Raw genomic sequence first — 25,845 nt, 5'->3', positions numbered from 1 at the left:
GGGGTGGCAGGGAGTCAGGTGCCTGGTTTCTAGCCCTGGTGCTAACTCCCACACTGATGACCTTCCCTGACAGTGGTGAAAATGTTTCTTGCATCTCCCTGTTGGGCTTTGAGCTGCTCTGTGCCTGGAGCTTAATCGCCTCCCCTCCACCTCGTGAATCAAGGACTAGAATTAACCCCATTTTGCTGAAGGGAAAACTGAGATTCAGAGAGGCTGCCTTCCCTGGCCCGAACGCCCCAGCTGGGAACTCCTGAAGCGACATTTGAATCCAAATCTGACTCTCTGGCCATCGCCGGGCAGGAGGCTGGCTGGAACTCAGTGCGGGGAGAGAGGCTGTGAGGGGGCCAGGACCTCCAATCGGGTCTCCAATCACAGCTTCCCAGGGGTGGGGTGAGGTGGGGGCAGTGAGCACAGCGGCGCCAGGTGACCCCCGTCTCGCTTGGTCCCCCGGGCCCAGGCACGTCGGTGATGCAGGTGATGGCCTCGGATGCGGATGACCCCGCGTACGGCAGCAGCGCCCGGCTGGTGTACAGCGTGCTGGACGGAGAGCACCACTTCACCGTGGACCCCAAGACCGGTGAGGGGCGGGGCCGGGACAAGGGGCGGGGCCGGGGCCAGATGGACGGCCGAGGACCACACACTGAGACGCTCCGCTAGACTCCGGGGTCGCAGGAAGGGGCAGCGAGGCGGCAAGCGGGAGGGCGGAGGAGCAGAAAAAGAATGGGAAGTGGGGAGAGGGGGCCTGAAAGACAAAAAAGCAGGAGGTGGCAGCTGGGGCGCCCTGAAAGGACTTCAGAAGTCTGAGTCAGGCGCCCCCATTTGTCCTTGGAGCTAAAGTGAAGCAGGCGTGTCCGCAGCCCTCACGGGTCACAAGTGAAGTTTGGAGCGAGGGCTGGTGAAGGGCACCTTTCCCACAATTTCAAAGCTCCGTGCACAGGGCGGTTGTTAAGGATCTGATGAAGAGGCAGTAGAGGACACTTGGAGACCCGTCATGGAGGGGCGGCTTCCTTTTTGCTTTGTAGTCTCGTCCCCTCAACACCACCAATGGGGTGTTCCCTGCCCTCCCACCCTCCCCCACTTCACTCACTCGGTCTGTGCCTTTGAGGGGTCTTGAGAGTGGCAGGAAAGACAGAAGGATCCGGAGAACGGGGCTCAGAGAGGCGAAGTAACTCTCTGTAGGTCACCCAGCTGGTAGTGGCTGCCAGTCCAACACGGTGCTCTCACCACCCCTTGGGCTAGGACAGGAGATGAGATGCCAAACACCACAGAGCTTTTAGCAGATGCCAGCATGGGGCTCACGGTCGAGTGGGGGCAGGGGGCTTGGCAAGTGCATGGGACATTAGGGTGCAAGGCTTCTTGGAGGAGGTAGCAGCGAATTCCCAAAGGTTAAGTAGGTGTTGGCCAGACCGAGACTGCGGAGAAGGGCATTCCGTGCAGAGGGCACCACGTGGGCAGAAGTTGGAAGGAGGAAACTGCTTGAGGGAAGGTGGGATTGTAAGCAACTCAGACTTGAGGAAGCAGGAGTGTTGGGAGCTGAAGCAGAGAGGCTGGCAGGTGCCTAGCTGTGCTTGGTGCCAGGCTAAGGAGCTTAGACCTTATCCTGAGGGCAAGGTGTGGGGGAGCGAGGGGAATCAAGGGGGGTAAGGGGGCTCCAGTCTGTGAGCACAGAGTTACAATTGCACTCTCTTACACATAATGTCTTCATTTTGTTTCTTCCTTGCAAAAGAAATACATTTTTGGAAAAGATTTGAACATTGAAGAAATGTAAAAAATAAAAAATGAAAGCGCCTTCCAGCCCCCAGGCTCAGTATTGCAGCCCCAAAGGTAGCCACTTGGTGTCTATATCCTAGGAGACCTTAGGCTCGTTCACTTAAAAAATACTGTTATTTTTGAATAGATAATACATTTCAGGACTCAAAATTCAAGAAGTCCAAATGGATACTTAGTGACAATCCATCACCCCATCCAATCCCCTGGCCACCCAGTCTCTGTCCCTAAGGAAACCAATGTAATTTTCTTGTGCATCTTTCCGGAAAATAGTAACATGCATTTATTTCTTTACACAAATGGTAGCTATGCAGACACGCTATACACACTGCTTGCCTTTTTCGCTTAACAATATATCTTGAAGATTATTCCGAATCAGTACATAAAGAGCTTCCTCATTCTTTTATTTAACTGCCGTTATGGATACACTAAAATTTATTTTGCCAGTCCCCTATTGATGGACACTTACACTGTTTCCAATCTTTTGCTACAATGAACAATGCTACAACGAATAACTTCACACATACATCATTTTTCGTGTGTATAAGTATATCTGCAGGATAATTTTCAGGAAGTGGAAAAGCTGGGTCAAAGAGCATGTGCGTGCAATTGGAATCTCGATAGATAGTGCCAAAATGTACCAGATTACACTCCCGCCAGCCACGTCTGAGAGCGCCTGTTTCCCTCCTCCTCACCTACACTGTGGGTTCATTGATGGCTTTTAAGCAGCGAAGTGACATGCTCAGGTTTTCATTTTAACAAGATCCCTCGGGCTGCTGCTGTGGAGCATGGCTCAGAGGCAAGAATTGGAGGTGGGGAGATCCCAGAGCCTGGGGTGCCCAGCATAGAACTCCAAAGGACAAAAACCAAAGGCCCACCCTCTTTCTCAGCTCCCACCTGGGCTCCTGAATCTGCTTCATCTAGTTGGGGGCCTGGGGATGATAAGGCTTGGTAGTGAGAAGTAGCTGAGATGTTGAGGGAGGAGACTAGGGGAGGGCAGTGAGCTCCTGTGAAGGGCAAACCAGCAGAACTTGGGGCCTGGCTGAATGAACTGAACTAGGTTGAGGGTAGAATCTCAGGGGTTACTAACTTTGGGGCCTGGGCTGGGAAGGGGGTACCACCTCCAGAAACGGAGGAGGAATGTGGATTAAGAAAACTACCTAGAAGCAGAGGAATTAACGAATGTGTCCTGGGATCTGGTCCCAGACTGAAAAAATTCAGTTTAAACCATATTCCTTTAAGGTGATGAGAGAAGAGCAGGTAAGAACTGTCTAGAACACTGAGCAGGCCATCTGAAATCTGGGCCTGGAGTTGTGAGAATAGTTAGGGTTATTCAAGCTTTGGTTTCCCCATGATTGTTGTGCGGCTCAATGGGGGAGTTCATTCATTCATTCAACAACTATTTATTGAATGCCTACTATGTGCCTGGCTCTGTTCTAGACACTGGAGACATGGTGGTAGCAAATCAAAGACCTACCCTCATGGTGCTTTTATTCAAGTGGAGGGTACAGAAAATAAACATATGAGCATATAACTTAAAGTCAAGTAACAATGAGTGCTAGCAAGAAACATAAAGCAGTTTAAGGAGATAGACTTAGATTAGGAAATCAGGACAGGCCTTTGTGGGGAGGTGACAATGGGCAGAGACCTGAATGAAGAGAGGGTGTGAGCCACATGGAGACCTGGGGGAAGAGCACTGCACGCAGTGGGAGCTGCACTGGGTAAAACGCTCACTGCAAACATAAATGCAAACCTTGGGGATGCCGATGTGGGTGATGCAGGCTTCCTCCCTGTAGCCTGAGGCAGCAAGGAACTTAGAGTCGATAAATTCAGTGTGGAAGGAAGAGAAAGAACCTAGGCATAAGGAAAGGGCCAGGACTGACTGCTGGGGGGTGGCAGGGGAGGGCAGATGGAGGATCAGCCTCCAAGAGAGTGAGAAGGGAAGCCAAGTCCTAAGAAAGAGCATCCCCCACTGCAGATGGATGGGAGAGGGAGGTGGCACATGGGAGGCCATAGGGCCTGGGAAGGCAGGAAGGTGAACACCAGGCAAGGCAGGTAAACGAGTCTAGGTGGGGTCCTTGTTCTTGGGGCCTCAACTTCCTCAGTCTGATATTCCCAGGAATTTCCAGAGTTTTCCTTCTCCCTGCTCCTGGCCCCACAGCAGGAGCTGCCCTGGTGCCATTCCCAGCCCAGCTCCATTTCCCCAGCCAGGAATATTCCACTGCTGCAGCTCTATATTTAGCAGCTGCTGCGAGGTACAGTCTGTTCTCACTGTGCAGATAGCAGGGAGCAGAGCGGGAACAGGGCCTGGGAGGAAGGTGTGAGGAGGCGGGGCGCACCCAGGCCCCAGTGCCAGAGAAGGAATTAGCTTGCGTGTTTTAAAGGCCAGGCTTGCTGGCATCACCCCCACCCACCCACCCACCCAAGGGTGACAGGGATGGCCACTGTGGGCTAATGAGGCGTCACACACGCTCCCGGGCCCCTTCTGCAGCATTTGGAGGAGGCAGCAAGGCCAGCGAGAAGAAGAGCTGGAAGTGGGGACAATGGGAGAGGACAAGGCTGCAGGGAGCTGTGGCCAGTTTATAATCACCAGCCCCGGCCCACCAGCTCCCCTGCATGAATAGAAAGCTGCCCTCGGAGACTTCAAGATCGCTGCTGAAAATCCGCTACCGCTACCGGGCCAGAGGTGTTAGTTTTCCCCGGAGGGAATAAAACTAGCATTTGTTGAGCACCTCCTAAGTGTCATCTCCTGGGGTCAGGATGAGAATTAGACCTGGTTTCTACCCTCACAGAGCTTTTGTTCTAGCAGAGAAGGGAGAAACAAATAGACAACTGCACACAGGCTGTGAGAGGGGAGGTGGAGGGGCTGTGGGGGTCAGTCAGTCAGTCCGAATGTTTATTGAGCATCTACTACATGCCAGCCCCTCTAGATGAGATGATGAACCAGACCAGCCTGGATCCCTGAGCACTTATTTCAGAGGGTGCCCGACTCAGGACTAGAGAAGGGGCTCAGCGAGGCATCACTAAAATGCAAGACCCAGTGCTGAAGCTTGGTGTCTTTTAATCCTCAACTGCTCTACTGAGTGGGTTTCTCCATTTTGCAGAATAGAAACTGAGGCTCAGGGAAGCTTAAGAACTTGTTCAAGGTCAGATAACAAGCAAATGGTGGAGAAAAGACTTGAGCCCACATCTGTCTCACTTTAAAGCCCCTCCTTTTTGCACTGCCTGATGTCCATCTTGTCTAACACTGGCGCAGAGTAGGTCCTCAGTAAGGGTCTTATTAGTGAATAAGTGAATGAAAGAATTTGCAGAGCCAGAAGTTTCAGGAATAATTTCATGGGCCGATCTGGGAATTTTTACCCCAGGTCCCCCAGGAGTGCAACTGCCTCCACCATGCTTCTCCCGGCATCGGGGTTAGTGAATGTTAGATGAGTTATGCCATGCATTCCTTCCCGCCCGCCCTCTTTGCCACTCCTCCCATCAGGAAGCGGGTCTGTGTCCCCACCCTGCGAAGCTGGGTTGGTCTAGTGACTTGCTGGGGCCAACAGCGTGTGGCTTAGCACCCAGCAAGCGCCAACCAAAGCAGTGCCCCCCCTGCCTTTCTGCCTGGCCCACTCCAGGACCCCCTCCAATGTCAGTCAGTCTGTCTGCCCTCTCCTCCCACCGTCTTTCTTCACCACTTCCTATCTCTCTCCCTCCCTGTTGTCTGTGAGTGGATCTGTTCTCTCTGCCTCTGTTCTTTGTCTTTTTCCTTCCCTCCTTTATTTCTCTGTATGTTTCTCTCGAGATTGCGCTCTTCCCCCACCCCCCCACCCTCATGTGCCCCGTCCCTCAGGTTCTGTGTGTGTGTGTGTCGTTCTCTGTCTTTGTCTGTCTGTCTGTGTGTCTCTCTCGGTCTCTTCCTGGGTGTCTCTTTCTGTGTTTCTCTCTAACTTTACCTCTCCCCTCCTTCCTTCTCTCTTTTTTCTGTCTGCTTGTCTCCCTCTCTGAGCCCCCCCCCCCACCTCTCTTTCCCTAGCCCCAACCCCCTTTCCTTCTCTTCCTCTTCGAGTGCACGAGTGCACGTCTCTCTGCCCTTGGCTCTCACCAGGTTTCTCCCTCTGTCCCGGTCTTCCCCGAGGCTCCCTTTTCTTCCCCCTCCCCCTTCCTCCCTCCCTGTCCCCTTCACCTTCCTCCTCTCTTCTCTCTCCCCCTCCCTCCTTCCAATCCCCCAGGGGAGAGAATATGGCAGGCCCCACCTCCCAGTACAGCCCCCCTGCAGCCCGGAGCTGCAAAGACTCAGCCCCAGACCACCCGAGGCCTTGGGCCCGGCTCTCACCCCCAGAAAGGCACCTTCCCAGCTCCAGGGTTTGGGGACAGCACCTGGGGAACAGTCAAGGAGGGCCTGCTGCAGGACTGAAAAAGTGGCTTGTCTGATTAGGATTGAGAAGAGCACGGAGGATATTCAGGGAGCTGAGGCGAGGCCGCAGGGGTGACGTCCCTCTGTGCAGAGGGGCCTGGGCTCTCCCCTGCACCTGCCGGCGGGGTTGGGCAGGGACCTCCGCCCGGACAGCCGGCTCACCGAGAGGTACGAGCAGAGACTCTGCAGCCAAACACCTGGCCGAATCCTGGCCGTGCTGCTTTCTCCCAGTGCCACCTCGGACCAGGTATTAGCCCCTCTGTGCCTCCAGCTCCTCATCTGTTGAGTGGGGACAATCAGAGTGCCTTCCTTACAGGGCTGTCAGGATGATTAAATGCGACAATTCACTCAGGGCACTTAGAACAGTCCCAGGCGCAGAGCGAACGCTCATAAATGTCAGTTACTGTTCTCACTCGCCATCCTCACGAGATGAAACTCGACACCAGTGTTTGTGGTTCTCAACCAGTTTTGACCCTGAGGGCCATTTGATGATGTCTAAAAACATTTTTGTTTGTCATAACTGGGCAGTGCCCTGGCATCTGGTGGGTAGAGGCCAAGGATGCTGCTAAATATCCCACAGTGCACAGGAGATCCTCCCATCACTGCCACCCCAAAGAATTATCCTGTCCAAAATGTCACTAGTGCCAAGGTCAAGCAACCTTTAAGGAGGTGTGGTTGTCCTCATTTTACAAATAAGAAAACTGAGGTTAAGAGAGGTGAAGGGATTTGCTCAAGGTCATGTGGTCAAAAAACGGCAGAGCTGGGATTTTTCCCAAACCCGTCTGCCTCCAGGCTCCCTGTCACTGGGAGGACAGCTGGACAGAGGAGGGGTCAGAGCAGGCCTGCTGAGAGTCACAGAGGCCCCTGAGAGAGGGTCTCCACGACCCTTGATTGACAGACTACCCCTCCCAGGTCTCCACATGGTCCCCCAAAAGCAGGCCCACCCCGAAGCTGCTCCCTGGCAACCACAGCTACACACACAAATACATGCACAAACACACACAAACGCACATCACAGTCTTTCCTCGAGTCCCACTGCCCTTATTGGAATCTGGGGGCTGTTTGGGGGACATCAGAAGTTGGAGCTTGGGTTCTATAGGGCATGTCAGGGGGCTGCCGGTGCATGACTCCGTCTGGCGCTCAGGCCCTGGGCTCCACCTGCCACCACCTGGTGCTTGGCAGGTTGGAGTGAGTGGCAGGAGAGGCTCGCAGTGCCTCATCGAACCCCCCTCCCAACCCCAGTCTCTCCGGCTGGAGGGGAGACGAGAAGCCCAGCCTTCTCTTCAGCAGAATTAATCTTGCAGTCACCCCCATTCCTGCACTGCCCCCCACCTGCATCCATTAGCAGCTTGGAGAGTTGTCTGTTCAGCGATTAGCTGGCGTCTAGACAGGGCATCTGGGGCTGGGGGATGATTCAGTCATGAAGGTGTGTGTGTGTGTGTGTGTGTGTTTGTGTGTGTGTGTGTGTGTGTGTGTGAATGAGGACGTGTGATGGTATCTATGCGTGTGTATGTGAATGCATTCATGTCCCTATCTCTGTGTGTAGTGCGTGTGTGAGATACATCGTGCATGTGTGTCCAGATGAATGTGACTCCGGAGTGTGATGTGTGAGTTCAGGTCACTGTGATCAGCACTCACCAAACTGCTACTCTGTGCCTGGCTCTGAGCACAAGCCAGGCTCACGCATAGAACATCAGGGTTCACCTTCAGGTGGGGAAACCAAGGCCCACACAGTGGGATTGGTGCTCAGGAAGGTTAGGTTCCAGTTCCAACACTTCTTTTTAGGAAACCAAATAGTCCACCCTGTTGCTTCTGTGTTGTGTCCATGTGTCTGAGTGTGTGTGGTGTATGACTGTGTATTTGAGAATGCATGTGAGTTTTTGACTGTATGTGTGTATATTTGAAAATGGGTGTATGCAAGTGTGTATGAGAGTGTATGTGTATGGGTGTGTGCCAGTGTGTATGTGTGAGTGTGTATCTGTGTGAGTGTGTGAATGCTTGTGTGTAAGTGTGCACGATGGCTGCCGAGCCCTGCACCTGCACTGTGGCCCTATTGGTATCTCCCCTCCTGAACTTGAACTGAGCCAGAGCCCTCCAGGCCTGAGCCCTACCTCAGCCTCTGGGAAGGGTCCCCATATGGGCTGGGAGCTTGTGGGGGGCATCCCTGGCCTCACCCCCACCCACCCACAGGCGTGATCCGGACGGCTGTGCCTGACCTCGACCGCGAGAGCCAGGAGCGCTACGAGGTGGTGATCCAGGCCACAGACATGGCGGGCCAGCTGGGCGGCCTCTCGGGCTCCACCACCGTCACTATCGTGGTCACCGACGTCAACGACAACCCGCCCCGTTTCCCACAGAGTGAGTGAGGCCCTCCTCAAGCGAGGCTGTCATCTGTGTGTCTGTCTGTTAGTCCATCCCAGCCCCCCACCGAGCCCCAGCAGCCCTTCCCATTTGGCTTCCCTGGGGGGAGACCACCATGGGTGTCTGTCCCTCCATCCAAGCTACCCACTGACCTCCAGCTTCCCTTTAGGCTTCCCATCAAAAGAAGGTCCCCATCTGTCCATGTGTCTATCCACCCTACTCACCCACTCACCCCCAGCCCCCTCCAGTTATGCTTCTTGCAGAAGAAGAACCCAAATTTGCCTGATTTTCCATACATCCAGGTAATGCAGTTACCTTCCTCTGCTCCCCATGCTTCCTGCTGGGGGTTGGGCCCCACCTGTCCACCCATCTGTCCATTCACCCAGATCCCTCATTGGCCCTTGCATAAGCCCCCATCCTGCTTATTGCACAGTGAGCTGCCACACGCTCCACTGACCCAGCTTTGAAAAAGGAAGGGGGAGATATGGGGCTACAGACAGGGGCTGCAGCCCAGGCAGAGGGACCCATATTTGTGGATGGAGAAACTGTGGTCTGGGGAGACAGGCCCTTCCCTCCTCTGAGCCTGGAGAGCAGGACTCTGCTCCTGAATGAGTACATCTCCTCCCCTCTGCCTCTCCCGGCACCCCACCCCCTAACAGCCCGGCCAGTCCTCTGTCCCCGACTCAGTCCCCAGCAGACGCCCCGGAGCCGGGCCTGGGCAGCTGCCAGAGCTGGCAGAGACTAAATGCCGCGAGGAGCTCAGCTGATTCCTATCGGGCACGTCATTACTCGAGGTCTGCTGCTCTCACATTAGGCCCCGCCACAGGGGACTGACCCCCGCGAGATAAGGGAATCCAATCCCTCAGCTGAGAGCTTAGTGTCGTCGCGCCTCAGCCCAGACGGAGGGGGGTGGGCAGACCCTGGCGGCCAGCTCCGCGTCACCAGGGAGCCTGGCACAGGGGCCGGCCCGCCACCCATTCCCCTAAGCTTCAAAGCACCACACAGAGGGGTGGGGAGCACCCCACTTTCTTCCCCACTGTGCCAGGCCCTGCGCCAGCCCTGAGCCGGAAGGGGTGGGGGCAGAGCAGAGAGGAAGCCGTCCAGGCCCCAGGAAGGTACTTGCTTATTCCTGCATTCATTTATTCATTCAGTTTTTAAAACATTTATTTACTGTGAAATATAGCACACATACAGAAGGGCATAAAATATAAATGTGCATGTTAACAAATAATTACAAAGCAAACAAGCCTGTAACCACCAACCAGGACCCCAAAAGCCCCCACATGCCCTTTCCTGATCATAACTTCTCCTCCAACCCAGACCTCCAGAGTGAACTACCATCTGCTTTTAGGCTCATCATTTTCTTGCTTTTCTTTAGGGTCTATTCATCTCTGCCTGCATTGCCAAATATTATGGTTTAATTTCACCTGATTTTGACTCTTATCTAGATGGAATTATACAACACAAATTCTTTTGCCTCTTGCTTTTTTGTCTCTGAAATCCATCTACGTTGCTGCTTGTAGCTATGATTTATTTCTTTTCGTGGCTCTATAGTATTCCATTATATGGATATACCGCAATTTATCTATTCTACTGTGGATGGACATCTGAGTTGTTTCCAGTTTGGGGCTATTTGGAACAACGCTGCTTTGAACATTTTGAATATGCCTCCTAGTGCCTATTTGCATGCACTTCTCAAGGGGAAATATGGAGGACTAGAATTGCTGGGACATGGGATATACTCCTCTTCAACTTTAGTAAATAAAGCCAAACTGCCTACCAGGAGGGAATGAGAGTGTCCATTGCACCATATCCTCACATGTCAGGCTCTTTAATTTGCGTTAATCTGGTGAGTGTGAACTGGTAACCCATGTTGGTTTTCATTCACTCACCTCACTAGTTTCTCACACATTTCATCTATACAAAAGCCTGGCATTCTGCCAAGCACTGAGCATGCCTGATGCATAAACGATATGTTTCCTGTCTTCCAGGAGCTCGTACCCGAGAGGGAGAGAGAATAAACAGAAAATGATAGTAAAATGCAGTAAGCCCTACAATGGCATAAGCTCAGGGGCCGTGGGAGCTCAGGGGCCGTGGGAGCGCAGGAGCAAATCCTGGAGGTCTGCGAAGGTTCCCTGGAGGAGGTGACATTCAGCGAGACTGAAGGGAAGAGTGAGAAGGAGGGAGATGAAGGCAAGGAGAGGACTAGAGCAAGGGGACGCCTGGAAGTGAGAAAGAGCCAGGCGTATTTGAGGAATTGCAAGAACTTCAGTCAGGCTGAAGTTAAGAGTTGAGATGTGGGAGTGAGAGGTGAGGCTGGAGAAGGCAGCTAGCATGTTCTAGGATAGGCCAAGGGGCTTACCCAGCTTCACCCCAAGGGCAGTGGGGAGCTAGGGGAGAGATTAGCACAGGGGAGCGACATGGTCAGTTTGTGTTTTTCAGCCCCTGGCTGCTGGGTGAGAAGAGATAGAAGGCAGCCACTCCACATCAGGGGTACCTAGGCCTATGGGAGCCCAAGGGGACAGACACATCCCCATCCCCATGGCCCCTGCTTCGCTTGCCCATCCATTAGCAAGACAACCTCGCTTCTGCTCTGGGAGGAGAGCAGTGATGCTGCACCCCATCTGACCTCATTCCTTCTGGTTTCCCCTGTGCTTCCCCCTCCAGCCACAATGGCCATCTCACCACTCTTGAAACATGCCAGGCCTTGCTCTCACCTCAGGGCCTTTGCACCTGCTGCTCCCTGTGTCTGGAATGCTCCTTCCCAGATATTGCCTGGCTCACTCCCTCACCTCCCTCAGAGCTTTGCAAAAATGTCATCTAAGTGAGGCCTTTCTTGCTCACCCTATTTAAAACTGCAGCCCCCCATCAGCCTTCCCCATTTCCCTTCCCTGCTTGATTTTTCTCCAAAGTATGTATCACCATTTGACATGCTGTATGTTTTACTCTTGTGATTGTTCAGTGTTTTTCATCACGAGGGCTGCAGGTTTTGTCTCTTTTGCTTGTGCCTGTAACCCCAGTGCCTAGAACTTCACCCAGGACATCATGGGTGCTCAACCAGAATGTTGAACGGAAGGAATAAATGCCATTAACATCAACAGCAAAATCAGTGTGAAGCTCCAACATTTTAATACAATCGTCTTCATTTATGGAGCAGCTGCCATGTGCTAGACACTGTACTAAGCAAGTGATATGCACAGTCATCTAAGTTAATCTGTCATTACAGTACTGTTAGGAAGGTGCTGTTATTACTCCCTTTCTACAGATGAGGAAACTGAGGCTCAGGATTCCACAGCTAGGACCGACTCCACGGCCTTAGCCTTTTCATCACTGTGTTCTTCTGTCCTCCTCACCTGGCAGTTGGGGAAACTTAAGCACAAAGAACTACAGGGACTTTCCCAAGACAATCAGATTCATTCACCCTCCTCTTTGCATTGCCTCCTGCATTTCTGCAGAGAACATGCCTCTCCCAGCATCCATCCCGGCCAAGCTTGTTGCCCCTTGCAGACACAGACCTCCCCGGGGGTGCATCTGGGCCTCCCGTCTCCCACCTCCAGAGCTAGACGAGGCCGGCCCAGGGGTTGCACCCAGCCCTGCTCACAGCCATGTCCTCCACAGAGATGTACCAGTTCAGCATCCAGGAGTCAGCCCCTATTGGCACAGCCGTGGGACGAGTGAAGGCCGAGGACTCAGACGTGGGCGAGAACACGGACATGACTTACCTCCTCAAGGAGGAGAGTGGCAGCGGCGGCGAAGCATTCAAGGTCACCACGGACAGCGACACTCAGGAGGCCATCATCGTCCTGCAGAAGGTGCGGCTGCCCCAGGAGGGATGGGGGAGGCTACAGAGTCAGGGACGCCCCTGAGCGGCCAACTACTCCCCCCCCCCGCCCCACCCCACCCCAGGGATGAGACCGCCCAGGGACCCAGGACCCACCTGGGAAAACAATGATGTGTTCTCTTTTTACCCATGAGAACCCCAAGGCACAGGAGTTTAACTAACTTGCCCAGCAGGGCAGGGACCTGGGCCCAGGCCATCTGGATCCAGAATCCATCTTCAGCACTTTGGGGTTTTCAGTCTTTTGATCTCCATTTGTCCTCACTGTAAGATGAGCCCATTTCACAGATGGGGAATTGGAGTCCCAGAGGGGTCCTGCATCAGAGCAGCAGAACCAGGCCCCAAGCTTGGCTTGGTGACTTCAGCACAGCAGGTGCTCTCTTGGTTCTCATCCCTACTGCTGCCCCCACCCCACTCCTTTCCCTCCCCCCACCCCCCACCCCACCCCCACATTCTCAGTCCCCTCCTGCTGCTCCAGCAGTGGCGCCTGAGGTGTCTCTGAGGAGCCAGTGCTGGCTGGGGGTGCAGAGTCCCTGCCTGATTGATGATCTGGCTCCAGAGTCCATTGCGAGCCATCGCTCACTCCCAGGCCAGGCCATGCCTGCCTCCCTGCATCCTGAGTTCCCAGGCAACGGGGTGGAGGAAAGAGGCAGCCACTAGTGGGGAAGGGGGTGGAGTCTAGCAGGAAGGGAGGGTCCCTATACAGGGCAGGCCCCTGTCCATGGGTCTCTAGGAAGGTCACCTTGCAATCGAGGTGCTTGCAGTTCCACCAGTAGTACTTCTCTTTGCTGTAAGTCCTGGTCTTTAGAAGGCCAGAGCCAGCACCCAGGCCTGGAGCTGATTTGGCAAAGGGGCACCCAGTAGCACCACCTGAGCAGCCAGATCTCAGAGGAAAGCTCTAAAGGCCATCAAGCTTATTCTGGCTCAACTCACATTAGTGGCCACCTCCTATGTCTCTCTCATTTAACCTCCAAGCTAAGGACCAAAGAGGCCAAAGTGATTGCCCCTGGTCACACGGCTAGTCAGCAGCAAGGTCAGGATTTGAACCCAGATCTGTGTGACTTCAGATCCAGTGCCCTTTCTTCTCATGGGGCTAAGAGCCTAGACTCTGGAGCCACACTGCCTGGGTTCGAATTGTGGCTCTGCTAGTGGCCTTGGGCAAGTTACTGGGCCTCTCTGGGCCTCAACTTCCTCATCTATAAAATGGGGATAATTGCAGGACAAGCCTCTTAGGAGTGTAAGGATTCCTAGCACATAATAAGTGCTTCAGAAGTGTTTGTTAAACAAATTTATTTAATACTCCAACATACTGTGCTGGGAGGCTGGAAATCTAGTTCAGTACCTTCTTCCCCTGACTGGCTGTGTGGCCCTAGGCAAGACCCTCTTCCCCCTGCAGGGCCTCAGTTTCCCCACCTGTAACCCCACCTGTCTCTGACAGCCAGCTCGGTGGTGCAGCCCAGATACCCCAGGCACCCCTGCTGCGTCTCTGTGTGACCTTGCACCAGCCCGCCCTCTCTGAGCCCACTTCCCTGAGCCAGGACCCTGGGATCTGCGGGCGCCATCCCTGCCCCAGCAGACCTCGGTCCACTAACCGGCCCTCTGTCTCCCACCCCCAGCGCCTGGACTTCGAGTCCCAGCCCGTGCACACCGTGGTCCTGGAAGCCCTCAACAAGTTCCTGGACCCTCGCTTCGCCGATCTGGGCACGTTCCGCGACCAGGCGATCGTGCGCGTGGCCGTGACCGACGTGGACGAGCCCCCCGAGTTCCGGCCGCCGTCCGGCCTCCTGGAGGTGCAAGAGGACGCGCAGGTGGGCTCCCTGGTCGGCGTGGTGACTGCGCGGGACCCCGACGCCGCCAACCGGCCCGTCCGGTGAGACCCCCGCCCGGGGCCGACGCCTGCTGCCTGCTCTCCCGCCGTGGCCCGCGGACCGACTGCGGGGCCGAGGGGAGGGGGCCGGGGCCGAGGCGGGGACTGTGGGGAGGAAGGGGAGAGACAGACAGATGGACACACAGAGCGGCGAGAAACAGGCAGGGAGACAAAGAGACGAAGGGAACCGGTTGTGAGACTGTCACAGAGAGAAGGGCCGGGATCAGGACGGGGAGGGAGAACCAGGGGGTGACAGAGGCAGCAGAATGAACGGGGCGCAGCCGGGTTCTCTGCTTGGTCTCCATTCGCTCCCCTCGGCACGCTCAGCCAGCTTGGTGGCTTTACACCCCATCAGTACACCCAAGACTGCCAAACTCATCTCCCACGTGGCACCTCTGCCTCTCCACATCCCCACCTGGGTATCTGCCCCACACCTCACACCCAGTGCACACGTCTGAGCTCCTGGTCTCGCCACCAAGGAAACCAACTAACATATCACCGACTCTCCCTCCTCCTCCACATCTCCTTAACAACAACTTCATCTTTCCAGCCGCTTAGGTCAAAAATGTGGGAGATATCCTCCACACCTCTTTCTCCTTCCTCCGATCCACCTGCAAATCCAGTCGTCTCTGCATTAAACACACCCAGAATCTGACCACTTCTCCCCACCCCCTGTTGCCTCTCCACCCTGTCCCAGACCACCCCTTTCTCTACCCTGGAGCATCACAGTTGCCCCCTCACTGCTCTCCCTGCCTCTGTCCTTGCCCTCCCCCTGCACCCATCTTTTAAAAATATTTGATGGTGGTACCATCTGTATAAAACATAAAATGTGCTACTTTAACCATCTTTAAGTGCACAATTCTGTGGCATTAGTTCCATTTATGATGTGGTGCTACCATCACCACCATCCATTGCCAGAACTTTTTCATCATCCCCAACAGAAACTCTGCAGCCATTAAGCAGTAACTCACCAGCCCCTGGTAACCCCTAATCTACTTTCTGTCTCTATGAATTTGCTTATTCTCGATATTTCGTAGAAGTGGAATCATACAACATTTGTCCTTTTGCGTATGCCTTATTTCACTTAGCATAATGTTTTCAAGGTTCATCCAAATTGTGGCAGGAATCAGAATACCACAGTATGGATGAACCTTGAAAACATAATATTCCATTGTAGGTATAGACCACACTTTGTTTATCCATTCATCTATCAATAAGACACTTGTCACCCCCCTTAAAATCTAGAATCAGTACAGAAGCCAAACTGATCCTGCTCACATGTAAATCAGATATGGTCCTCCTCTGCACAAACCCCCCAAGAGCACCTACCTGCTCAGAATAAAACCTAAGGCTTCACGATGACCCACAGACCATACGTGATCTGGTCCTAAGGGGGAGGGACAGAAACGGAAGTCAACTTGAGGACCTCTGCATTGCAGGGTAACATTCCCATGGTGTCTATGTGAATGGCACTCTCAGAGTTGTGCAGTGCAGTCTGTGCAGCTTTACCTGGAGGACTTAGGTTAGGAGACACAAAAAAATGCCATCCTGCTTCAGTGCCCACAAGCTCTTGGTCAGGGAAATATCCCCAGGGGTCTGGGAAGACTTCCTGGAAGAGGGAGGAACTGAACTGAGCTGGATATCTGGGTGTGGTCAGGTGGAAAGATGAGGGCATTTCAGGTGGAGGAGCAGCTTGTGCAGATGTGTGGAGGCAGAGGAGTGGTGAGTGTGCCGGGAGCAGAGCAGACCGTGATGGCTGCAATGGACTGGGGAAGCTGGGGCAGGAAAAGTGGAGTCTAACAGGGTCCCAAGGACAGGCTGAGGAGTTCAGCCTCCATCCAGAAGTCCAGCATGTCTGCCCTGCCTCCACCTGCCTCACTGTCAAAACCATCTGCCACTGCCTCTGAACTCCTCCACCTCCCTTCCACCTTGGGTGTAGATCCAGTCTTCAGCTATTCCCCTTGGCTTATGGCCTGGCCCCAGACTCCTCTCAGGAGGGCATTATCAGCTCCGTTTGTCAGGAGACTGAGGCCCAGAGAGGGGAGGAGGCTTCCCCAGGCTCTCACAGAGAGTAAAGCCCCAGGATGGGGAATCCTCACTTCCCAGGCTAGCCTCCTATCCGCCCACACCCTCTTTTCTCCACACCCCCTTTTCAGGCTTCTTCCTCCGCCCTCCTCTGACTTCCCTTTCCTCCTACTTTTATCTGCACTGAAAAGGCCAACTTTGAAACCTGCTTCTCACTCTCACTCTCTTTCATCTCTCTTTGCCGGCCCCTTCCCTGGGGCTCCTCAGATGCGGGCCGTGAGGAGCTTGAGTCAGGTCCGATTTAACACCACACACTGACTCAGTGGAGGGCAGAGCCCGGGAGGAGCTCCCAGTCTTCCAGGGACAAACATGGACATGGGAGGCCAGTGAGGGACTGTGGACGACAGAAAAGGGGTCCTCGGGGGCCACAAGTGCTGCCCAGAGCCTGCCTTCTATGCCGGCTCCACGTTCAAAGGGTCATTGACCTTGAGTCGTGCCTAGCACTGTTCCAGGCAATGGGGACGCAGCGGTGATAAGACAAAATCCCTGCTCACATGGAGTTTACCTTCTCCTGTGGGGAGACAGACAATTCACAAGTCAACAGATGGTTAAACAGGATAATTTCAGATATGTTATGAAGAAAATAGAACAGGGAGATAGGACAAGGAGGGTTTGAGGCCACAGGGGCCTATGTTCAATTGAGTGTTCAGGGAGGTGACAAATGAGCTGAGACCAGAATGATGACGGGAGAAACAACTTTGCAAAGGTGTGGGGGAAGAGCATTCCCGGCTGAGGGAACAGCAAGTGCAAAAGTCCTGGGACAAGAACAAGCTTAGTATGTTCATGGAAATGAAGAAATGAAGTGGTATCCTGTGAGTTTTCTGAGCCCCTGCACTGGGGGCAGTGGAAGGTGACTCATATCAGTGCATTTACCCTTTAGGAGGTACTATACCCATTTTACAGATGAAGAAACTGAAGGTCAGAGTGGAAAAATGACAGGTCTGAAGTCACCCAGCTTCAAAAGGGGAAGGACTGGGATTTAGCCCAGGACCGCCTGCCTCCTCAGTCCGGCCTCCCTTTGTGGTTCACAAAGTTCCCACACCTGTGCTGTGCTCTCCCCTGGACTTAAGCTACAGAGATGAGTAAGACATGGGCCCATGGGAAAGCTGAGCCCCTTGTAAACTAATCCAGTAACAGATCTGGTTCTGAGTGGGCTTGGGGTCGAGCCAGGAACCTGAGAACTACGGGGCTCCAAGAAAGAACAGGTAATCTGTGCACCAGGGAGGTGAGTGAGCACAGGCTTCCCCCCACCAGGGACTCCTGAAAAAGGAGAAAGAAGATGGGGCTCAGAATGGGGAGAGAGGGCCTCCAGGGAGGAGTGATAGCAAGGGGCAGGTGGCAGGAACAGAATCCTCGTGCCAGGAGGGTACGTTCAGGGACAGGGAGATCAGCCCGAATGAACCTAGAAAAACACCTGCCCCCTCTCCCCCACCTCAACCCTGAAAACAGACTCCACTGACCCAGGGTTCTGTGCTGTTTGTAGTGCATGGTAATGCTGGCAGGTGTACCTGCTGGGCTGCTTAAGAGAGGGCTCTGCACAGACATGCCCTGGGAACCTGGGTCTGCCGCTCATTAGCTTTGTGACCAGAGCAAGGCACCTGGCTTCTCGGAGCCTCAGTTTTCTCATTTATGAAATGGGACTGAGGACAGTATCTGGGAGGCTTTGAGGAGCTATGCAATGTAAGGCCCTTAGACAGGCCTGGCACAAAGTCTGGCTTGGTAAATAAAAATAAGAGCTAACACATACATCACGTGGCATATGTCCAGCACTGATTTAGGTGTTTATTGGCACCAACCTTTCTGATCTCCATAGTACCCTGGGAGGTAGGTATTATTATCTCCATTTTCAAGAGGAGGAACTAGAAGCCCAGAGAATTAAGTAGTGACTTGTCCAAGGTCACACAGCTAGGTTTCCAACTAGGCAGATGGGCCCGAGATCCTCACTCTTAACCACCATTCCCAGGCCCCCCTCGTACACATGCGCACGCACACATACACACACACATTCTCTCCTGCACTCGTCCACTTGTTTATGCTCCAGTTCCCCTTCCTGCCCTCCAGGTCCTGGCTGACTGAGTAAGGAGCAGGATGGGGAGATTAGAGCAGAAGTTTCTAGACCCATGGCTACCTCCTGTCCTCCTCAACTACTGGCAATGCACTGAGGTCCACACATGGTGCCACCCACCCCTGGGCATGACCTGGTTGAGGGGACACCTATGTGCTCCTTACCAGACATCTTGGAAAAATAATTAGAGTAACAATAGTTCCCATTCGTGGAGTATTTTTCTGGAACTCAGCTGGGCACATTATACATGTTTAATCCTACCAACAACCTTGCCAGGTAGGACAGTCGTCTCCATTGTGCTGAAAACTAAGGACCAAAGACAGCAGTGACCTGCCCAGGGTGACCTGCCTGGGGTCAACATAGGCCTGGATCTAGACTTTGAGCCTTTGCTCTTCCAACTGCAGAGCACCACCTTGCACACACACACACACACACACACACAGACACACACCACTCATATATTCAAGCCATGCAAACCCACAGAACATTCACACACACACACACACTTTTCCACCCACAACACAGACCAGACACACAACTCATGTACCTACACGTGGCATGTACAAAATCCCCAACGTGTTTACCAGGCCACACTCCCAGTCACACGCCGAGCTGCTCCCACCCCCTCCCTCCCACTTTCTCGCTGGCTCCTTGAGCTGGAACAAAAACACCTGGGCTCAGCCAGCCATCTGACCCACAGCCCCCGAGTCTTTAGCTGGTTAATGGTGGGTCCCCGCAGCCCCCGCCCTACGGCCTTGGGAACAGCTGCCTCCGCTTAGATTCCAGCCCCCCACCTTCCCCTCCAGAAGGAAACAAAAGAGAAAAACTGGGAGGAGGAGGAGAGAGGTCTGAGCACAGAGGGAGGAAGCAAGAAGGCGGTTGGTGTCTTCCCACGTGTCTGGCCTCATGCCCAGCCCTGACCCAGGGATCAGGAGCCCCAAGCTGTGTCATGTCCTTGGCCCTCTCCTGGACTCTGTTCTCTCACCTGGAAAATCAGGTTTCCAAGGTTTCTGCCAGTGAGCTGACACTCCGAGTCTGGCCCTACCTCCTTCAGACCCAAACGTCCAAACAGGGCAGGCTGGGGGTAAAGGGAACCTGAGACTCTACACTGAGGCTTCAGATGGTTCAATAAGGAAGAAAGAACTCTGGATATAGACTCCCAAATTTGGGCACCAAACCCGACTCTGTCACAGTGTCCCTGTGCAACCTTAGGCAGTGCCATCGCTAGCCCATATGGCACCTTTGAAGAACCCAGAACACTGGCTGGGTCACCCTCACTTCCTCCCCCCACCTGGTACTCTTGTGTAGGACACAACCTGCACAACCAAACTTGGCAGCCCTACCATACTTGGCAGCCCTAAGCTTAGCAAGTTCATCTCTGAGCCTCAGTGTCTTCATCAGCAAAACAGGGATGATCATACCAGCCTCACAGGATGGTGGGCAGGGGCCTTGTCTGTCTGGTTTACCACTTTCTCCCCAGGGCCTAGCACAGGGCAGCAGAGAGAAGGCACTTGATCAATGTTTAGGAGATAAAGAAATGAATGGAGGTGTGGCTGGGGGAAAAGCCATCTACAAACTGTTAAGCGCTATATTGAGGGGAGCAATTACCATCTTGGGTCTGGGCCTCCCTATACTCTTTCACCCACATCAGGATGGTCAGGGGAAAGAAGTGTGTGGGCTTGGCAGCTTAGGGACAGGAAGGAGCACTAAACTGGGGACTCCAGAGACTGGCTTCTAAGGTCCAGCACGCCCATGTACACAGCCCTTTGCAGTTTGCCAGCTGCCTTCACCTTCTGTCAACAGTAAAGAACAGAGCTGTCACCTAGGCCCCACCCCACACATCACCTCCTATAACCCACCACAGTGTGAGGTGAGTATGATTCACCCCCTTTTCCAGACAAGCACACGGAGGCCAAAAAGATAAGTGACTTGCCCAAGGTCACATAGGTAGAATAATCAGTGGCAGAACCAGGATTCAAACCCGTGTCTTTGTGCTGTGAGACCTGTGTGGTCCCACTGGGTCATTCAGCAGGTGAGGAAACGGAGGCCAGGGTGGCCAGCTGGCGGTATTCCTGGGGTCCTCCCCTCCCTGGGCCTCAGTTTCCCACGCTGAGAGATGGAGGAGGGACCCCTCCCGCCCTGCCCGTGGGAGGGGCCGGCGGCTGGCGCAGGGCCCAGCCCCACCCGGCCGCTTTGTCCTTGGCGCACAATGCGCCCCTGCTTGGTATTCGAGGCCTTTGTCCGCCGCGCAGCCTGGCCGCGCCCCCGCCCGCGTTATCAGCGCCGGGAAGCGGCGGCCGCTGCTGGCGGGGCCTCTCTTGGCCGCCGCCGCCTGAGACATGTGTTGGACACGGGCCTTTCAGGCCTGGAGCCGCTGCACAAAGGCCTGGGAAGAAGGCGGAACAAAGGGCTTTTTCACGCGGCAACTGAAAAGCCGCAGATTAAACCCGGGCGTGCTGCGCAGGCGGGGAAGGGCCGGCAGCCCGCCCCCCCCAGACCCCTGGCCACGGGCCCCCGCTCAGCCACGGGTCTCCATTCCGTGGAGACCGCAGAGAGCCTTCTGACACCAGAACCGACCCCCCTCTTCCTGCTCAAAATTCCCCCTTGGCTCCCCAGTGCACGTGCAACTCCTGGATTCCACGACCTGCGTGTTCTGTTCCTAATTCTCCCCCCTGCCCAGCTCTAGCATTCTCATTATTTGCCATTTCCTGGATAAACCGTGCCTTTCTCCGCGGCCTGGCCTTGGCACGGTCTGTTCCCCATTCAGAAGGCCATGCCCGGTCCCCTTCTCAGCCTTCAAGCCCAATTCCAGGGCGACTTCTGGGAACAATCAGATATTCAGTGGGTGCTAACTCTGTGCCAGACACTTTGCCTATTTCCAGTCCTCACAACTGCGGGGTGCAAATTATTAGCCCCACTGCCCAGCTGAGGAAACTAAGATCAGAAAGGTTGTGCGCTGCCCTGCGGCTGGGATGCAAACCCAAATCCCGCCGCCCTTCCTCCTCTGTTGGAAAGTCTGCTGCTTGTGATCCCTCTCTTGGGGGTGGGGTGGGGAAACGCGCACAGTTTCCACCCGGTGCCGGGCCACCTCCAATCGGCCTCGCCCTGCCCCCGCTCAGGTACGCCATTGACCGCGACTCGGATTTGGACCAGATCTTCAATATCGATGAGGACACGGGAGCCATCGTGACGGGCAAGGGGCTGGACCGCGAGACGGCCGGCTGGCACAACATCACGGTGCTGGCCATGGAGGCTGGTGAGCCGGGAGCCCCAGCAGGGCAGATGGCGGGAGAAGCAAAAGCTGAGGGGCAGGGCCAAGGGCTGGGGGCGGGGCCAAGGCTGGGTGATGGCGCGGCAACGTTCGTGGGGGAGGGGCCAGGGGCGGGGGCGGGGCAAAGGTCCGAAGGAGGAGGGGCAAAAGCTGATGAGCAGGCCCCCAGCCAAGGAAGCAGGTTTTCTTCCCTCTTCCTTATTGAGCACATACTATATGCCAAGCATTGTTCTAGGGGCTGGGGAGACAAACTTGAGTAAGGTGGAAAAGCTCCTGTCCTCGTGGGTTAGAGAGAAATCATCAACAGAGAAAGGGTGTACCGTGATGGTAAATGTTAAGAAGAAACAGGGAAAGAAGAAAGCAGGGAAAGGAATCTGTGGAAGGAGAGGCGTGGTTTCCCCTACGGGAAGTCGGCTCTGAAAAGGAGACTTTTCAACCAAGACCGAATACCCTGAGGAAGCCATACAGACACCCGAGGAGAGGGTTCCAGGCAGAGAGAACAGCCAGTGCAAAGGCCCTGAGGTGGTTTGCCTGGCATATTGGAAGAACACCAAGGAGAGGCCATGTGGTTGGCAAGGAACAGAACAGGGCTGACTGAGGTGGGAGCCCCTGAGGGGTTTGAGCAGAGGAGGGACGTTGTCTGACTTAGGATCCCTCAGGCTGTGCACTGAGAAGGGGAAACGGGCTTGACTAGGAGCTAAATGCAGTGGTGCCAGGAGACCTGACAGTGGGTGGCCTGGCGCAGGCCGTAGCAATGGAAGGGTGAGAAGTGGTCCTCTCTGGGATACAGACTGAAGACAGGACCCGCTGATGGGCAGATGTGAGGAGTCAAGGTCCACTCCAAGGTGTTTGGGCTGAGTGAAGAACGGCTTGCGCCTGTGTGGATTACAGGTGCAGCCGGGGAGAAGTGTGAGTTGGGAGAGAAAGAGAGGGGGATGCTGAGACATGGGGGTGAGATAAATAAGGCCAGAACAGTGAGGACAGGGAGTCCCGGAGCACCAGGAGAGGGGAGGGTGCATTACAGGGCCATCTCTGCCTGCCCGGAACAGCCCCACACCGCCACCCCTGAGCTGGTCCCCAGGCTCCCCACCCTGTCAGCTCCCGCCTTCCCAGGAGCCAGTAAGCGATCAAGGACAACAGAAATTCTCAGTCTCTGAGCCAAGGGCAGGTGACATTTAAACTCGCTGCACTCCTCGGCCTCCAGGCCCTCCTGCCTTCCTCCTCCTCCCCCTGCCGGAGTCCTCCCACTTTCTCAGGCCCCACCAGCCCATTGCTGGCTGAGGAAGTCCCTGGCTGAAGTTCCCTCCATCTCTTTCAACTTCAGTTTAAAAGAACATACAAAGCTGGCTCAAACCTCAGTGCCTGCTGCTCCAGAGGCTTTGAACCCACTCCTCAAGGGCATGAAAGGGAGATAACAAAGGTGGCCGGAGAGGAAGTGGCGGCTGGACTGGGCCCCTCCTTACCTCCCCCTCCTCCTCCCTGGGCAGCAACCGAAGCTCAGGCTGCAGACGAGCCAGGGGGAGTGGGCTGGCTGCTGGCAGAGAGATGCCGCCTCTCCTAGCCCAAAAACACATCTCCCACCCACCTGTTACACTGCTTGAGGTGCCACCATTAGCAAGTCCCCTCTTGGGTTAAGCACTGTGCATCTACCCAGTGGGTCTCTTTCAAAATGCAGCTAAAGTAGCATACAAAGTCTGTCGCACTGAGGGGGAAATGTGTTTGCCATTTCACAGATGAAAGAACGTAGGGGGGGATGCTCCCCCACAAACATTTTACAGTTTTTACCTAAAACATTCTGGGCTAGACGGTTTCCAGCACCTACTTTTATGGAATCCTCACAACTGCCTGGAAAGGTAACATGACCAGCGCCCATTTTCCTTGTTGGAAAATCGAGGATCTGAGAGTTAGGAGACTTGCCAGAGGGCATGCAGGGACAGAGTGGGGTTTGGACCCAGTCTGCCCAGTTCCCTCCATTCCTTGCTACATGGCCTCCATGGCCTCCATTTCCTGGCACCCTCTGCCCTCTGAGCCCCTCCCCTGTCCCACCCACCAAGTCCCAGCAACTGACCGTGAAGAAGATGAGGGTCTGACAGGAGAAGGCTGGGCAAGGGACCAGAGACCCCTGTCTGAGCTGTAACCCAGACTCCTGCCCAGCCCCACCCAGGATACAAATCAATGGGAAAATAAATGGTTCCCACTTCCCAGTGCTGGTGGGAGGATTAAATAGGATAAGCCATGGAAAGCACTTAGCCAATGGTTGATACTTAATAAATGTTCAGTTAATGGTATCTATTGGTCTAGATGTGTATTAAGCACTGACTCTGTGCCAGGCACTTTACAAGGATGAGCTCGGGGAAACGTCACACCAGCTCTACGAGGTGTCATTAACCCCATTATCCCAGAGTGCAGGTGAGCAAACCGAGACCCAGGGGGTGAAGTCATTTGACCAAATTCCCACAGATTCCACCCCAGCCTGTCTGACTCCAGAGGCTGTCTCTTGCCCAGCTGTCCCTCAAGTCACATTTCCTTGGTGCCAGGCACGCGGCCAGGAGCTGTCACATATATCCTCCCACTCCACCTTCTCACCATTTCCCTGAGTTGAGTACAAAACCACTATCCCTGTTTTACAGAGGAGGAAACAGAGGCTCAGGACAGAAGAGGGGTGTACCCAAGGTCACAGAGTAAGTCGATGTAGGGCCAGGGCTCGATTTCAGACCTCCAGCTCCCAGGAGCCAGCTGTGCCCCAAGTGCGGTGCCCTCCCTCACCTTCCAGCCCAAGCATCCCCTTCACCTGCTACGAAGCAGAGGGATGCCTGAGGGGTCACAGCAGCCCCGCCTGCTCCCGGAGGTAACAAACAGGAGGTGACAAGAATCGGAGGGGAAATATTTACACACGGTGGCTGAGCTCTGCGTGCGCACCTCGGAGAATGTCGCGCTCAGCCGGGAGCCGGCCGCCTGTCATCCTGGATTACCTCAAAGCCTCCCGGAGCCACTTAGTATGCCGGCTCCCCTCTCCCCCAACTTCTGAGTCATCCATTCTGCCCATGCAGACGCTCCTTCCACTGACATTATCTTTAACGTTTTGTAATCATGAAATATTAATGACCAATATTGAATTTAAAGTACAATTTGTGTCTGAATCCTTCAGTGGAAAGGGCAGTTGTAAAGGGACGATGTTCAAAGAGACAGGGGGAACTTGGGAAGTCAGTGCTGGCGAGGAGAGTGCTGGGGGCTGCATCCGGCCACCTCCTCCAGGGTCGCCAGGCCTGAAGCTGGTCCGAAGCGCAGTATCTAGCTGTCTGGGACAGCAAAGGGTTAACCGGATTGGGGGCTTCCACCTCTGGGCCACCTCAGGCCAAGTCGTGTCACAGCACCATTTTTCCTTCCTGCCATGGAGCACACTTTATGATTTATGTATTCATCCATGTATTTGCTTAATATCTCCCCTAGGAAACTGTACATTCCATGAGGGTGGCATCTGGTCTGAACCTGTAGCCTTCACACCAGGCCTGGCACAAAGGCATGCAATCAATATTTGCTGGATAAACAAATAGACGGGCCTCCCCACAAGGTTAGGAGAGCAGGGTTGAGTGGTGGAAAAGAGCTGGTTCCAGCTGCATGGTTTCCAGCTGTGTGATCTTGGACAAGTCACTCGTCTTCTAGTTGCCTTAGTTTTCTCATCTAGAATTTTGATGCCATGGCAATGATATGTACCTTATTGGATGACTGCAGGATAACAACTTTTAATAATAGCAGCTTCTGTTTATTTAAAGTTTGCAATGTGCTGGATGTGGTGCTGAATTCTTTATAGCATTCCCTGGAGATTAGAAATAATGTATGCCAAAAGCCTAGCATGATGCCTGACACATAGTAGGGGCTTTATTACTAGAGAAAGAATCTGAGGGGAGAGGCAATGTTATAGATAACGGGCTCCAGCCTCTCCCACCTCCCAGTGTTTTCTGTCACCCACCACTCTGGGCTGGACACTGGGATCTGCCATCAGCACGGAGCAGGCTTGGCCACGGACCTCTGAGCCCACAGGCAGGCAGCGAGAGGCACGTCAACAGACAGTAGCAACACGGAGTGGACATGAGGGGGCTGTGGGCACTCAGAGCAGAGAGCACCTACAAGGGGCAGAAGGCAAGAACCCTTTCCCAGAGGAGCTAACATCTCAGTTGGGCCTCAAGGGCTG

At 54.3% G+C, this 25,845-nt stretch overlaps 1 protein-coding gene across 2 annotated transcripts in view; it reads left to right on the top strand.

The window, feature by feature from the left end:
• CDH22 (cadherin 22) overlaps positions 1–25,845 on the top strand; it is a 123,956-nt gene that overhangs the window by 80,709 nt on the left and 17,402 nt on the right. For both annotated transcript variants that reach the window (XM_037812228.1, XM_037812229.1), the window contains exons 4-8: positions 458–577; positions 8,357–8,524; positions 12,146–12,339; positions 13,982–14,235; positions 21,502–21,638. In XM_037812228.1, coding sequence (XP_037668156.1) covers positions 458–577; positions 8,357–8,524; positions 12,146–12,339; positions 13,982–14,235; positions 21,502–21,638 — 873 coding nt within the window. The remainder of the gene's footprint in view (positions 1–457; positions 578–8,356; positions 8,525–12,145; positions 12,340–13,981; positions 14,236–21,501; positions 21,639–25,845) is intronic.

The sequence above is a fragment of the Choloepus didactylus genome, chromosome 19, assembly GCF_015220235.1.
Source record: "Choloepus didactylus isolate mChoDid1 chromosome 19, mChoDid1.pri, whole genome shotgun sequence".
In the NCBI taxonomy this organism is placed as follows: Eukaryota; Metazoa; Chordata; class Mammalia; order Pilosa; family Megalonychidae; genus Choloepus; species Choloepus didactylus.
The sequence above is the reverse complement of the archived record's forward strand: the minus strand, read 5'-3'. Positions and strand labels throughout refer to the sequence as shown.